Source organism: Hibiscus syriacus, unplaced genomic scaffold (genome assembly GCF_006381635.1).
Source record: "Hibiscus syriacus cultivar Baekdansim isolate YM2019G1 unplaced genomic scaffold, ASM638163v2 tig00111099_pilon, whole genome shotgun sequence".
In the NCBI taxonomy this organism is placed as follows: Eukaryota; Viridiplantae; Streptophyta; class Magnoliopsida; order Malvales; family Malvaceae; genus Hibiscus; species Hibiscus syriacus.
This window is the reverse complement of record NW_024062984.1, coordinates 1,031,992-1,045,808: the sequence shown is the minus strand read 5'-3', so window position 1 is coordinate 1,045,808 and position 13,817 is coordinate 1,031,992. Positions and strand designations below refer to the sequence as shown.

At 37.5% G+C, this 13,817-nt stretch overlaps 4 protein-coding genes across 6 annotated transcripts; 2 read left to right on the top strand and 2 right to left on the bottom strand.

Moving 5' to 3' along the window:
• The first annotated feature begins 106 nt into the window (after positions 1-106).
• Positions 107-3,364, top strand: LOC120153251 (E3 ubiquitin-protein ligase RNF4-like). Of its 2 annotated transcripts, none has more exons than XM_039165242.1 (6): positions 107-233; positions 792-1,085; positions 1,202-1,253; positions 2,117-2,232; positions 2,429-2,685; positions 3,016-3,364. In XM_039165242.1, exons 2-5 carry the CDS (start codon positions 849-851, stop codon positions 2,651-2,653), a joined length of 630 nt encoding a protein of 209 aa, XP_039021173.1. In that variant the 5' UTR covers positions 107-233; positions 792-848; the 3' UTR covers positions 2,654-2,685; positions 3,016-3,364. The 2 variants fall into 2 exon arrangements, with proteins under 2 accessions (XP_039021173.1, XP_039021174.1); XM_039165243.1 differs by having other exon boundaries at positions 2,432-2,685; positions 3,016-3,351.
• Positions 3,365-3,906: 542 nt separating this feature from the next.
• On the bottom strand, positions 3,907-7,525 carry LOC120153250. The gene is made up of 2 exons (XM_039165241.1): positions 6,997-7,525; positions 3,907-5,512 (listed from the first exon to the last, which is right to left on the bottom strand). The coding sequence occupies exons 1-2, from the start codon at positions 7,197-7,199 to the stop codon at positions 4,198-4,200; spliced, it is 1,518 nt and encodes a 505-aa protein (XP_039021172.1). The 5' UTR covers positions 7,200-7,525; the 3' UTR covers positions 3,907-4,197.
• Positions 7,526-8,742: 1,217 nt separating this feature from the next.
• LOC120153175 (dolichol-phosphate mannose synthase subunit 3-like) lies at positions 8,743-9,614 on the bottom strand. 2 transcript variants are annotated; one of them, XM_039165179.1, is made up of 4 exons: positions 9,536-9,614; positions 9,348-9,448; positions 9,159-9,266; positions 8,743-9,004 (listed from the first exon to the last, which is right to left on the bottom strand). In XM_039165179.1, the coding sequence occupies exons 1-4, from the start codon at positions 9,597-9,599 to the stop codon at positions 8,945-8,947; spliced, it is 333 nt and encodes a 110-aa protein (XP_039021110.1). In that variant the 5' UTR covers positions 9,600-9,614; the 3' UTR covers positions 8,743-8,944. The 2 variants fall into 2 exon arrangements, with proteins under 2 accessions (XP_039021110.1, XP_039021108.1); XM_039165177.1 differs by having other exon boundaries at positions 9,348-9,614.
• An 847-nt stretch (positions 9,615-10,461) lies between these two features.
• On the top strand, positions 10,462-13,733 carry LOC120153174 (FHA domain-containing protein FHA2-like). The gene is made up of 3 exons (XM_039165176.1): positions 10,462-11,203; positions 12,533-12,699; positions 13,425-13,733. Exons 1-3 carry the CDS (start codon positions 10,561-10,563, stop codon positions 13,632-13,634), a joined length of 1,020 nt encoding a protein of 339 aa, XP_039021107.1. The 5' UTR covers positions 10,462-10,560; the 3' UTR covers positions 13,635-13,733.
• The last annotated feature ends 84 nt before the right edge of the window (positions 13,734-13,817 follow it).

Below are 13,817 nucleotides of genomic sequence, written 5' to 3'. Positions count from 1 at the left end.
AAAACCATTCCTACAGTTTTGTGACAATACATTGAGTTTACCCAATAATTTAAGTTCATAACTCAAAACCCCATGGCACCACTATTTGTGCGTGGTCACACTCAAATTTACTTCTTTAAAACCCCTTAACAGGGAAGTCTTTCAGAAGGTTTCTGGGCGTCGCTTGTTTTCTTCGATTCTCTGTTTTGTCTGGAAAATTCTGAAGGCTATTGGATTTAGCCCAGGGTTTCAAGGCAAGATTTTGATCTCTCAACTCTCTTTAATTCTCTTATCAGTTTGTTTTCTTATTTCAATTCGCTTTCATTCAAGGATCGGTGTTGCTGTTGATTCATATTCCTTCTATTTCGGGAGTTTTTAAAGGATACATTGGCCTATTCGATAAATTTTCTTAAATTTTAACTTGTTATTCGATTATTAGTTTATTATACTTAATAGCTTTTCTTTTGGGCCTGTCGTTCGAGTATGGATTTTGATTAAATTTATTCCCTTTCTAGAATAATGATTTCGTGTCAAGTGGTTGTTCATTATCCTTTAATTTTTCATAATTTCTTTTTTAATAAATAAAATCCAACTGGAAAGATTAAATCAATAGTTGCAACTCGTTTGTGGGTAGCTAGCTTTGTTTATATATATATATATATTTGATAGAAACTTTGTTTATATATATATATTTGCTAAATATCTCTCATTCACCTTGGAGGTGTTACTATCCATATTGAACTGGTATGTGTTTAGTGAAAATTTGATATTATATATATGGTGAACTGATCTGAGAAAGTTGTTTTTTTTAGCTGCCTTTTAGATTTTGTTGAGGCTGTGGTTTTTAGGAAGGGCGTAGAAAATTATAAATGGACATGAACACTATCGAAACGAGAGGCACTCCTCTTAGAGGGTATCGTCAAAGGAAGATGGTGCTGGATCTAAATTCTCCACCCTGTGATATTAGTGAACAGGGGGGTAGTTCACAACAGGCTCACCTCGAGGAAGTGACCGGCCATCCCATAGAGCCTGTACCACCTGATGCCATTGATGTTGAAGCTATTGAAGATGATGTTATTGAATCTTCTGCTACAGCATTTGCAGAGGTTTGCTTCTCTTGTTCAATAATTTTTTTTCTTCCCTTTAACTGTATGTGAAATATGTTCTTTATGGATTCATTTCAATCATGAGTGTTACTAATTGTCTTGGGATTTTATGTCAGGCTAAAAATAATTCAAGGAGGAGCAGAAGGACTGTTGTTGATGTGGATTCAGGTAGTTTAATTTATGAGGGAAGGACGTTTACAATATTTCCATCATGTTGCAGTAGAAGGATGTTATGACAGAAGCTTGTTTTGATGCACCATTCCATCTTGTAAATTCATTCTATTTATCTACATGAGGTCAAAATATTCTTTGTTAATTTCATTGTTCAAGTGCTTTGTATTATTCAATCATCAGTTCATTTTTTCTTGTTTCATAAATATCAAATAATTAACAAGATTAGGGAAGGAACCTGTTTGTCTTTTCTGCAGATGAATTTCTGAAGGAGGGAAATTCGAAACAAAAATAATCACACTCCAGTTAACCAACACAACATAATCCAAGTGAAAATCTAGGTGACATAATCTACCTTGAAGTGATTATAAGGAGCTGATGTATTGAAATTATGTTTTTTTGTGAATTGCACTAAAAATTGAAATAAACTGCAGATACTTTGGAATGGATGCTATTTATTAAGAATTTGTGACCAATGAGCAGTAAACTCATGTAATGTACGAATGTATTTGATATCTCTATAGTCTGTACTAGTTTATTTAGGGGATATAGTAGTATATACACAAATTTCTAGTTTTGGCAGATAGCTGTTAGCCCTTGTTCTTGGTTTGCGACTTTTGAAGTGGGGTTTATCATTTGCCAATGGCTCAAGCGCTAGAATAGAATAAATATATGACCTCAACCAAGATAGAGCTATTGCTTGGCAGCACTCTGGTCAAGTCCAATCTTTATGTTACTAATGAGATTGCCCGGTTCAACCAGTTTAGAGAATGATGGTTCTTTGTTTCATTCATTTATCTTTCGAACCCTAGATTACTCTTTGTCTGAAGTTGAGGTATCTCACATTACTCTCCTTACAGGGCAGCCGGCTAGGTCAACTACTAATAATCGGAACAAACGTAGAAGACTTCCTCCAAGCCAAACAGTTATCAATTGTGATCATTACATTAATTTGGAAAGCACACCACAGTCTATTGTAAGAGCTCTTGCATCAGTTCATTATTCAAAAGATGTAATCTAATATTTTCGAGGAAAGAATGTACGACTATGGCTGGTCATCAGATTAAGACATCTCTTGTTATTTTTGTCCATCCATGTGTTCTATTGACTGGTGCATTGTTGACTTTGACTGAATTTATGAATGTTTCAAGTATCGTTAACTTTTCTATTGGCAGGTCAAGGAAATTATAAAGCCGCAACCACCGCCAAGGGAACCATCTTTCAGTTGTCCAATTTGCATGAATTTGTTTACCGAGGAGATGTCGACAAGGTGTGGGCACATATTCTGCAAGGAATGCATTAAAGCTGCATTAGCTGTGCAGGGTAGATGTCCAACTTGCAGGAAAAAGGTCACCATGAAGGAACTAATTAGGGTCTTCCTTCCATCATCCCGTTAAAGATGAGCTCTACGTGTCGCCCAACTAGTAATGTAAGTTGCTATTCTATATCTTTATTTTAAGGTTGAATTTCCATTAGTGAAAGATAATAAAATCACAGCTTCGTAAAGTGAATTATCAATTATGTTTGTACAAAGAATACTCCATTGTCAAAGACATGCATATATTCTTTCTCGTGTGCTTGGGATTCAACCCTGTATTTTCATAAACGGGGGCATTATCTGGAGTATTTTATTCACTGTAGTGGTACCACCATACCGGAGCTTGATGATTTCCCTTAGTCTTTTCATATGGCAGCTTTGGGATTGTTATTATTTGTTATTTTGAATTATGTTCTGATGATGATTGTGGTTTTATTTCAGGGACAATTCAGACTGTCCTTGAACGGAGTTGGCATGCCAATGGAACAGATTTTTTAAGGAAAATGCTAACTGGTGCCTTTTAGCCGAAAAAGGAAGAAAAATATCAGAGTTGATAATTACATAAGCCTTAACTAATGCCTATAGGCACTGTTTAAGCAAATCCTTCTCTGAATATGGAACATTTGACATGTAGCTTTAAACTCTGTTTGAGCGGATAATCTTTTTGGATAGTTATCCCCCACAACCCGAATCTAAATACAGTATGATACCCAAATGGTTGGTATTGATACTATAAATTGACAGGTTGGTATTGATACTACTTTAAATTGACAGGTTGCCATTCACTTTGAGAGTACCAATACCTTTATTTTAGGTATTGTTGGCATGACTTAAAATCTTTGGAATTTCCCAACTCGGTTTCATGTCTAGTGAGGATACCCAATCCTAGGTATCGCTACCAGCACTTGAATTTTGAAAATCCTTGCCAAGTATGAAAGGCTACCTTGAACCATAAGTAACCAATGCCTCTCCTTGACTTGCATGATAACTAATATTGTTTGTGGTTCGAAATGGTTATAGTCGACTGGTAAGTTGTTATCATACCTTTATTTACTAAGGACCCATTCTTGCTCGATGCAGCCTTCCGGGTAGGGGTGTAACATTTAAGTAAATTTTACTCTAACACAAGGGTAATGTGAACATTCATTTATTTAGGGGAAATTCACTAAACTGGATATCAGTCCCCCTAATTGACACTCTTAATGGGCCTATTCAATGAAACGTGTAACAGCATAACCCATCCCAATGCTCATTGATTTACGAGGCAACGACTGCTGTTATAATGAAGCCTTCATCCGTGCATAAAAAGATACTGTCAAAGTTACTTGGCAGGAAATTGTGCCTGAAAATGCAATTGTATTAGCATTGTTGCTGCTTGGATCAATGATAAGAACTACGACATGGTATGGTGGCTGAATCTTTTTCTTTTTATTGAATCACTCTGCACATTATCACAGCATATTAGTTTGCACTGAATGCAAATAATGAAATACATTTTGGTATATATATTTGTTGTTGGCTTTTTGGCATCATTTTGGTACCATTAAAACAGCCATCTCGGGGATGAATGACTGATGCTTGGGCGATGTTTGACTGGCGGCTGCTCTGAGTTGTTCCGTTTCTTCATGATTGAGGAAACCGTAGGGCTGCTGTAGTCGTTACTTCTTTGAGAAGTTGCCGTCGTGAGTAAGTCTTCTTTCCATGTATAAAGCTCCTCTGCTTCTCCAGCAATGCCCTGCGAGCTGCTGGGTTTCTTTGAGCAGCTCCCCATCTTGTGTAACCCACACAACTCTGGCTCCTTCCCACTTGCTGAAACTTCCCTTCTCTTAGACTTGTGTAGTTTCGACTCTCGGCAGTCTCGGAAGAGTACATGGTCTCCCCCTCACTGCTGTACCCATTATACATCTCTGGACGTTCTACTCGAGATGAACTAAACTGGACCTCGCTCTGGGCCCCATTTACAGATGCGATCGAGCCAACATCGGCATCCTCTCTGGGATTTGCATGTAGTCTGTTCTTGATTTGCTCCTCTTCTCTCAATGGGCTTTCTGGAGGAAGCTCCTTTAAAGCATTCTCACCTGTATTTGGAAGTTCTTGTTTGTCAGGCTGCAGAACTACAGCAGATTTCACAATCCTTGGAGGAAAATTTATATCCAAAAGATGGATTTGGCTGGTTTCTTTCTTCCTAAGACGGACAGCAGTCAACTTTGGCGATTCATATATTTCAGGTGTTGGGATTCCTTGTATATGCTCAGCATGTGAATCAGAACACGTCTCTTTTTCAATAGTGTTCACCGCAGCCGAACTGCTTGGCCCTGGTTGATCCTTAACTTTTATGATGATATTTGATGAAGATGGAGTTATGTCACTATCATCTCCAGTTGATTTAAAAACATGGCGCATTGTGAAGGATGCAGAAGAATGCTCACTCTTCTGGACCGAAGACATCAACCTAATAATGGGTAGCTTGGGTTTGTTAACTTCATCAAGACTACCTTCCCAGTGCTGGTTTAACCAGTCACAAATGATGGGAATGGGAATACCGAATTGCATAGGAGTATCTTTCTTACATGATGACAAGGATGAGGAAGAAGTCATGGACAACTTGATATTAGGAGAGGTAGCTAGCTTCATAGGATCACAGATCATAAATGCAAGGTTCGCATGAGAATCAAATCCGGACGAGCCAGGGTTCCATATAATTCCATCGGTTGACACTTTTATGAGGTTGTCTGTGGCAATCACCACCTTTCCTTCACCTATTGTTACTTCTTGTTTCTCGGTGTAACCTAGAAGGTAAACATCACTTCCTAGATATAAACATGGTTTAGAATACGTCTTCAAGTAATGAGGTTGGTGCCCCTGGGTATTTGATTCTCCATCCGGTGCATCTAAAACCACTGTTGTTTGATCTAAAACGGAGATGGTAATGAAAAACCTGCAATCAGAATGATGACCATGAATTAAAATTTGGGGTGTTGCTAAAAAAGGACTTACAAAGAAAATTTTCAGGAGAACTACCACCTGTTTTTCTTAGCATATGCATTACACCAGTAAATCACAGAAGGAAAATCAATCATGAAGCTATTAAACCACAAAAATGGGCCAACCTAGAGATCAACCAGAACAACATCAACTGGCTAGCGCAAGTCATTTAAACAGCAGGGATCAGACTATTTTCCCACCTATAGCCACCTCTACTTTTTGACTTCCAAAGGTAAGCACTTGCCTTCAATAAAGGGACAATGGGTTGAATTTGAAAGGCAAGACCAGCATATGCAAAGGAAATATTACAATGTCAGGGTTGCATCAATGGTTAGGTTGAGAGGTAGGAGGAGGACTTCCCACTTCAATCCTAACAAAAGGGTCAAAACTAAAGAGGGTAACTATCTACAAGAAATCCAATTTATCACATTAAACATCAATTTTTTTAGCTGTGATTGATAAATTATGAATATCACCGATGTACTAAGACAACGAAAATGCTAATGAACAATATATAAGCACAGACGACTGTATAAATACGTTTCTATTTCTACTGTTGAAAAAAAATGTCATTACTGAATATTAGTAATACATATTAGTTAGCAAAATACATTTTTACATATTATCTATCATATTTGTGAACAAATCAAAGGATATTGTTATGTCATGTGCGACACATCTGGAAAACAAAAAGAGTAAAGATTCATGATTCAGTTGAGAGAGCAACGCCTAATAATGCTACTGCCTGCTGGTTTGCTACACAATTCAAACCTGTATGATCAACTATTGAAGTTATTATGACTCTAGCATGTTCCTCTGCTGCACTTATGTAACAGGTAAGTGCCCTTGTATTAAACTAACTTAACAACGAAAATTAAATTAAACCCCTCTCATGCCATATAGGCAAAGTTAAATTATCTTGTATATAAACTGTTTTTGAGAATATACCATATTTCATCTTCATCCAAAGAACTTCTCTTAAGAAAGATGATACTCGAGTTTAGGTGAAATACTAAGTATGAAGTATGAACCTTTGAAGATTTAATGTAATTTAACTTCTAGGTAAAAAATGAAGTACACATTGCAGTTATGTGGGCGTTCATAGTAAATTCATGACGGTGAAATGTCAACAAAAAAGGAAGAAAAAACAAGCTTAAATTATGAAGAATATTATTTTAATGTAATCTTTACAGTTAAAAGTTCTGCCATGTACTGATATATAAGCAGAAAAGGTGAGGCCAAATTAATTACCTCAATCAAATCTCAAAGCTGAGAATTCTACAAAGTATGAAAAACACTTCTCCAACTATCAATCTTGGACCCACGTTTCTTTAATAAACTAACCATAATTCAATGGCATTTTCATGATAGTATGGTATGGAACCAAATCCCTCATTTTTCCTATTACAAACCGGAAAAAGAAAAGCGGAAAATTACCTGTGAGGAACGAGAGTGGCAGCAACACCGTTTTGGAGCCGGATCTCGGAGCTCTCGGCAGCAGCCACAGAAGGGAGGTTAACGAGAGTAGTTAAGAGAAGATTCCGGTGGATGAGGAATCCAGCAACCGAGACTCCATCACCGGAGGCGCCGGTGATTCTGGCCATTGCCGGAGCTTTACTTGAGAATACGGTGCCCTTCATTCTTTCTGACTTGCTAACTCCTTTACAGAAACACCATGACTCTCAAACCACCCATGTTTATCTTTTTCCTTTTGAATTTCCAATGCTTCAACGAGTATAGCGAAATGGGGTTTTGCTGCTTCTTTTCAAAGGGCCGGATCCGGAGAGAGTGACATTGAACTACTGAAGGTGTCCGAGTAGAAAAGTAATGGGAAGAAACGGAGGAGGAGACGAGATGGTCGTGAAATGAGTAAAGGAGAATAGGATTTGGAGGGGTGTTTTTTGAGCTGGAATCTGGCTCTTGCCTTAAAAAAAGGAACATTTTTATAAAAAAAAAATGGTGTGAGGGACCTGGAATGTAAAAAGACATTATTATTAATATTACAAAATTTAATAATGATCATGATTACAAATAATCGATCAAGTGAACTGATAAAAATGTATTCAAATCATTCTTTAATAATAATTTCAAAATCTATAAATTAATTATTAGTTTATTCTAACATTCATGTCAGCATATATTATGTATAATATGTATGAGTATTTACATGAACATTCATGTCAGCATATATTATGTATAATATGTATGAGTATTTACATGACACTTGATGAATTTTTAACAGTTTTATTAATGAAAGAATGTGATTGACATATATTAATAGTATATGAACCTAAAAATAAATTTAAGAACGTGAATTTATGAAATTTATATATGTAAATTACATTAAAAAATTAATTTTAAAGAGCATGACATTATTTATATTATTCATCTTTAATGACAACTTGGTATTAAACATATCATTCATGATTACTTAATTAGAATATAATAAAGGATAAATTATATGTTTAGTATTTAAATTATCAGCTTTAATCTGTTTTAGTATTTAAACTTTTAATTTGTTTGACCACGGAAGTTAGAAAATTTACGAGGAAAAGCATACCATCAAAGTGCTATACCACTCAGCCTCATGGGTTATATATATAGTTTTCCTGGAAGGATTACTAACGGCGAACGAGAATGGATGGAATCGAGTGATTATCGAGGGTGACGCTATAGCCATCGTTAACCGCATGATAAGTCTGTAAAAAGATATTTCAGTGATTGGATTTATGCTCAACGAGGCATGAGCGACTCTCGTGCTTCATCAAAGTTCATCAAGCGAATACAGGGGTAAACCAGATTACAGATTCACTCGCTCATTGGGCCTTTTCGAGGACGAATCCTTTTTGGTTTGTTTTTGATGAACCAGAACGTATTTTGACGCCGATGAATATGGCAACTCATCTTTCAGACAAAAACAAAGAAACAAAAGTGTCGGACACGAGTACTTCAAAAAGAATAATCCGAGCAACATATGAGACCGATTCCTTGGCTTGGCTATCTCTTTACCCTTTTCCAACGTGTTAAATATCATAATAGCATTTAACTAGAGTGGATCATACCAAATAGATGTCAACCAATCCAAAATATGATGAACAATGACGCTTTGTTCAGATTTCGATGTGTTCTATTGATGGGAAAACTACTCGACACGACAAGCATAGCTAAAAATTACTCAACAAGTGGTAACTCATTTCTTTTACCAAATATACTCCTCAATGTTAGACACACAGGCAATATAATTCTTCTATGAAAGTAATACAAACTTTTTAGTTAGTTCCCAATTTGTACCTTTTCTCTCTGGTCCAAAACAGAGGTCCATCGGTAAAGCTTGCAGCAATTTGTTCTCACTTGAGTCGAAGAAGAGATGTTATCGGAAAAACTATCAGTTGGAACCAACATCAACCCCTTTCTGCTTCAGGAAATCCTTGGCTTCGGCGATGTCCTATGAACATACCACATAGCATGGGGAGGAAAATTTGTCTCAACAACAGTAGATGTTCTCATACTGCTTAAGAACATACTAGGAAAACAAAAGGAGAGGACACAGAAAGCGAAGGATGTATGCGAATAAAACGAGACGGAGAGAAGCAAAATACCTGCTGCAGCAGCAATGCTTCTTGAGGGCAAGTAGGGAACCGCATTAGACCAACTCCGACCATGAATAAACCATAGCATCCAAGTGACACAATAAAATAGATGGGAAGCTGGAAAAATTAAGTGGAAATGCATTAGAATAAGTGGACATAAATAACAGAACACCAAAGCAAGGAAAGAAAGAAACTCACCAACCAAGTATGGCTTTGTGGTATTATAGACGCCTGTAAGAGGCCGATCCAAAGTGCGGAGATGACCACCAGCAGAGAGAGAAGCTTTAGAACATGCTTCACTGGATTGGCAATGAAAACTAGCTCAGGAGTCCTGATTTTTATTTCAAACCACTTAAAACCTTTAAACAGATGAAGCAAAACCGTACAGCTGAGAAAAAACGAAATGCATAACCAATGAGAAGCTGGACTGTAAAATGAAGTAAACAACATCACCAAGAAAGGAGTTCTGCAGATAAACAGAAACAACAATGAACATGCTACAAATAGTATTATCAACTACTACATTAGCAAACCCATCTCTCGTATCCAGTTTAAGACTAAGAGATGGAGCAGAAATGATAGTTTAGTAATCATTCCATGATGATGAAACTCAAAGCCCTAGCTCAAAACGTCCCCAGCATCACCTGAAGAACTCACGTAAAGGGGTCAGTCATTTCTCAAATCACCATTACTAAGTTAAACACCTAAAACCAATTTAAATGAAGAAAAATAAACGCACACAAGCAAAAAGCAATCCAAACAGATCGAAACTGTATAAACTGCCATGCGATAGCTAATAAAAAAAAAATCAAAGTCCAATTTTGCTTTCTGCAACAAAGGAACCCGAAGCCTATGACAAAATTCACATTAAAAAGTTCATTTGGAAGTTTCAATTTACGATTGATGTTTCCTCAAGCAATTAAACAATCAGATGGAGTAACGAATATATCGAGTAATTAAAGAACTTACCTTTGACAAGAGAGGGGAAGATTCAATTGAATCGGCAGCCGAAGGAGAAGAAAATCGAACAGGAAAGCAAGACAGAGAGAGGTATTTCAACTGGTTTCGAACAGGAAACTTGAGTTATTTGAGCTCCAATTTGATTTTGAAGAAAGCAAAAGAATAAAGAAAACAAAACTGGGCTTTTTCCAAAGAGAAAGACACCAAAGTTGGATATTTTAGGCTTTGGGCTTTAGTTTAGAGAAGCAAAAGTTGGGATTTTTCTTTAACCCCACAATGGTTAACACCGAATTATTGAAAAAACACAATGGTTAATTATGAAATCTGGTAAATCTTATAAGGTAGACTGGAACCGGAGCGGGCAAACCTTCCTGCAAATTCCGATACCCATATAATTATTTGAGCAAGCCATTCAGCCGATCAATAATTCAATCGAATCCGCAATCGAACGATGGGAACGACGGGTGGGAGCGACGTGGAGGCGGGATTCGCCAAGCTACAAGGGGAAGACTTCGAATACTACATGCAAACCTACTCCATAATGCTCGGCCGCAACTCCAAGAAATCCACCGTCGACGTCGACTTAGCGAGCCTCGGAGGCGGTATGAATATTTCCCGCCACCACGCCCGTATCTTTTACGACTTCACCCGACGCCGTTTCGCGCTCGAAGTCCTCGGCAAAAACGGCTGCCTCGTAGAAGGTGTCCTCCACCTTCCGGGTAACCCTCCCATCAAGCTCGATTCACAAGACCTCCTCCAAATCGGGGACAAACAGTTTTACTTTCTTCTCCCCGTGAGGAGTATTCTCGGTGGAGCCCTTGCGCCTAGGCACCATGTTTCGATTTACCAGACGGCGGGTGCAGGGTCAGCAGCTGGAGGTGTACCTCATTATGGTCATCATGGCGGTGCGGAAATGGGAAGGACGGTGGGGTCCGTGGCGGGAGCAAAGAAGGGCAGAGGAAGAGAGTATTATGAAGAGGATTACGGGGAGGAAGAAGATGTTGGAAGTGGTGGGAAGAAGGTTAGGAGGGAAGATTGGTATAGTAGGACGGAGGCCGGATCCGGAGGGAAGGTGGGGTTGGCCGGAGTATTAGGTTTGTACAATTTACTATTGGGTTTTCCCTTAAAAATTATCATTTATGCGATTGCTTGATCACATTTTGTCTTTTATTATTTCCTGGTAGTTGTCATTGTGAAGCTCTAGGAAGAAAACTTTCCATTCTTCAACCATTGTTTTTTAAAGTTTATTGTTTTCTGAATATTTAGTTATTGATGATACAGAACCAGATTTGCTTGTTGTTTTAGGATACTTATGTTCTGACATAGAGTTCTGCTATTACTTGCCTTAACTATTTAGCTCATTGGTTCATACTTTCCAATGTTATTCTTCTTGATTTTTCTGGCCATCAGAAACTGGCATTGTTAATTAATTTGCATCGGTCAAATTTCGTTTCTGGAGTGAACCCGAATCCTTTATCCAGATGGACTTTTTGTTTCAAAGCTTCATTTTTGTTGATATCCGGGTTTAATCTATGACATTAATTTTCCCTATGAGTATCCCATTTCATTATTCCTTAAATTATCAGTAGTGGTTACCTGCAGCACCTTCTGAATTCTGATCTGGTTTTGGAGAATCACACTAGTTCATTGGGTTGTCCTGGCTTTGAGTTATCTTTATTTCTTTGGTCGTTAGTAATACTCCTTAGGAATTGCATAGTCTGCAGAACACCAAGCTTTTAATGATACTAGTAACAGTGCCTCCATAGAAGAGAAAGCAGAATGATTCATACTGGTTTAATACTCTATAGATGTTACAAATTGCCGTAATTGGTCAGTCATAGAATTTGGTTTTCTGGCACTTCTTGTTATGTTTTATTGCCACTCGCATGCTCATTACTCATTAACCTTTCTCATACTATTATTGGCTGTTTCTTTTAATCTGACTGTACTATTTGTTATTTAGCTTATTATTGGTGTCAGTAAGATTATATCTTTGAAATGGAATCATACTATTAGGACATCCTGCCTATCAACCTGAAAATAAGCAAGATTTTAGCTGCGAAAGTATGTTTTTCGGTTACCATGTGGTCTCTGAGATTAAGGTATATTAGTCATGATAAATCAGCTATGCAATGTTGTCTCTTTCATTTCTAAAGCTGTCTTTTGACTTTTATCGCACCAAAAATGATTTATAAGATTTCATCAACCAGTTCTATTGTTTTCTGATGCCCTTTCTCTTTCTTTTTGGTCATATACTCTGACACACGATCAGCTTTTCATCCTTGTACATGAACTTTCATTCATTTATGCTGTTCTCATTCAGTTCGTCAATATTTACTCTCTATATTTTACCTGAACTTCGGAACTAAAGGTTCCTCCTTTGGATAAAAAATATCATTCCATTGGCATGGTAATATCTGCAGATCCTGCAGAGAAGAAGGGGGAGAGAAGATCAAGAGTTGACCGTGAATCAGATAATCAACAACTTATGCAGTTGGAAGAAAAGGATGTGGTTTCTTCTGTAGCTACTGTGCTTTCGGATCTTTGCGGTCCTGGAGAATGGATGGCCATGGAGAAACTCCACACTGAGGTTAGGTTCGAGCTTTGGGTGATTTAAATCTTATTTTAATCCCATTTCTTTAGGCCCGTCATCTTTTTACTTTTTATTGCTTTTTGGTGATGACGCTCCTGTCTAGTTGACTGTAGTCCTTGTGTTTTTCTTTTGATTCTCCCCTTACTGATGTGCTTTAAAGATTTTGGCATGGAAATGGCTTTCTATATTTTGCTCTGAAATTTCAGCGTTGGAGTGCACTTAAAAGTTAGGCCATTTCATGCATGATTGATGTCATTTTTATGAAGAGGCCATGAATACAATCTATACTGATCGGGGAAAGAAAAAGGAAGACAGCCTTTGTGATGAAATGATAATGGCAACAATCACCACTGATAGTGCTACTTATTTTTCTTCTCATGTGTGTTTCCTTTTGCCTCTGCAATTTAGAGGGGGAAACAAGATTTATTCTGTCATGATTTATTGATTTTAAATTGCCCAAATTATTTACTCTCCTAACTTCCCTTTGTTTAAAGTGGCTCAATGATTTAGAGGTTATATGATCTCCTAGACGTATTTGCGTTGGATGTCCCGAAAGTTGAACGGATCTATAGAGAAGAACATGTGGTCCATTGGCTAATGTTTGCTAAAGAGTTCTGATTATATTTCCTGCTTTACGTTCTCTCATTTTGTTTATCCCAGTGTTGGTAATTTTGGGACTTTATGTTTTACAAAGATTGCTTACTTTGCCTTTCTTGTTGCAGTTGGTTGAGCAGTTTAGTAATGTCTGGCATCATAGCCGAGTTCGAAGATATCTTACATCCGAGGACTGGCCTGGTCCTGAATCCAAGGGGAAACCATGGTATGGTCTGCTTATGTTGTTGAGAAAATACCCTGAACACTTTGTCATCAACACAAGATCCAAGGGTCGGGTAACGCAGGAGTTCGTCTCTCTTGTATCTCTACTTTCGTAGAGCAACGGTACCGTCGAACAGCGTTCCCTTACATGGTCATCTTACATGACATGTTCACTCTTTATCTCCTTTTAGATTCACTCACTTTGAGCTCTGTAATGGGTTTGTATGCATTTAAGATGCATTGGCAATTTGGCATCAATTTTCATTTATTATTTTGCCTTGCTTTGGATGAATTCACTG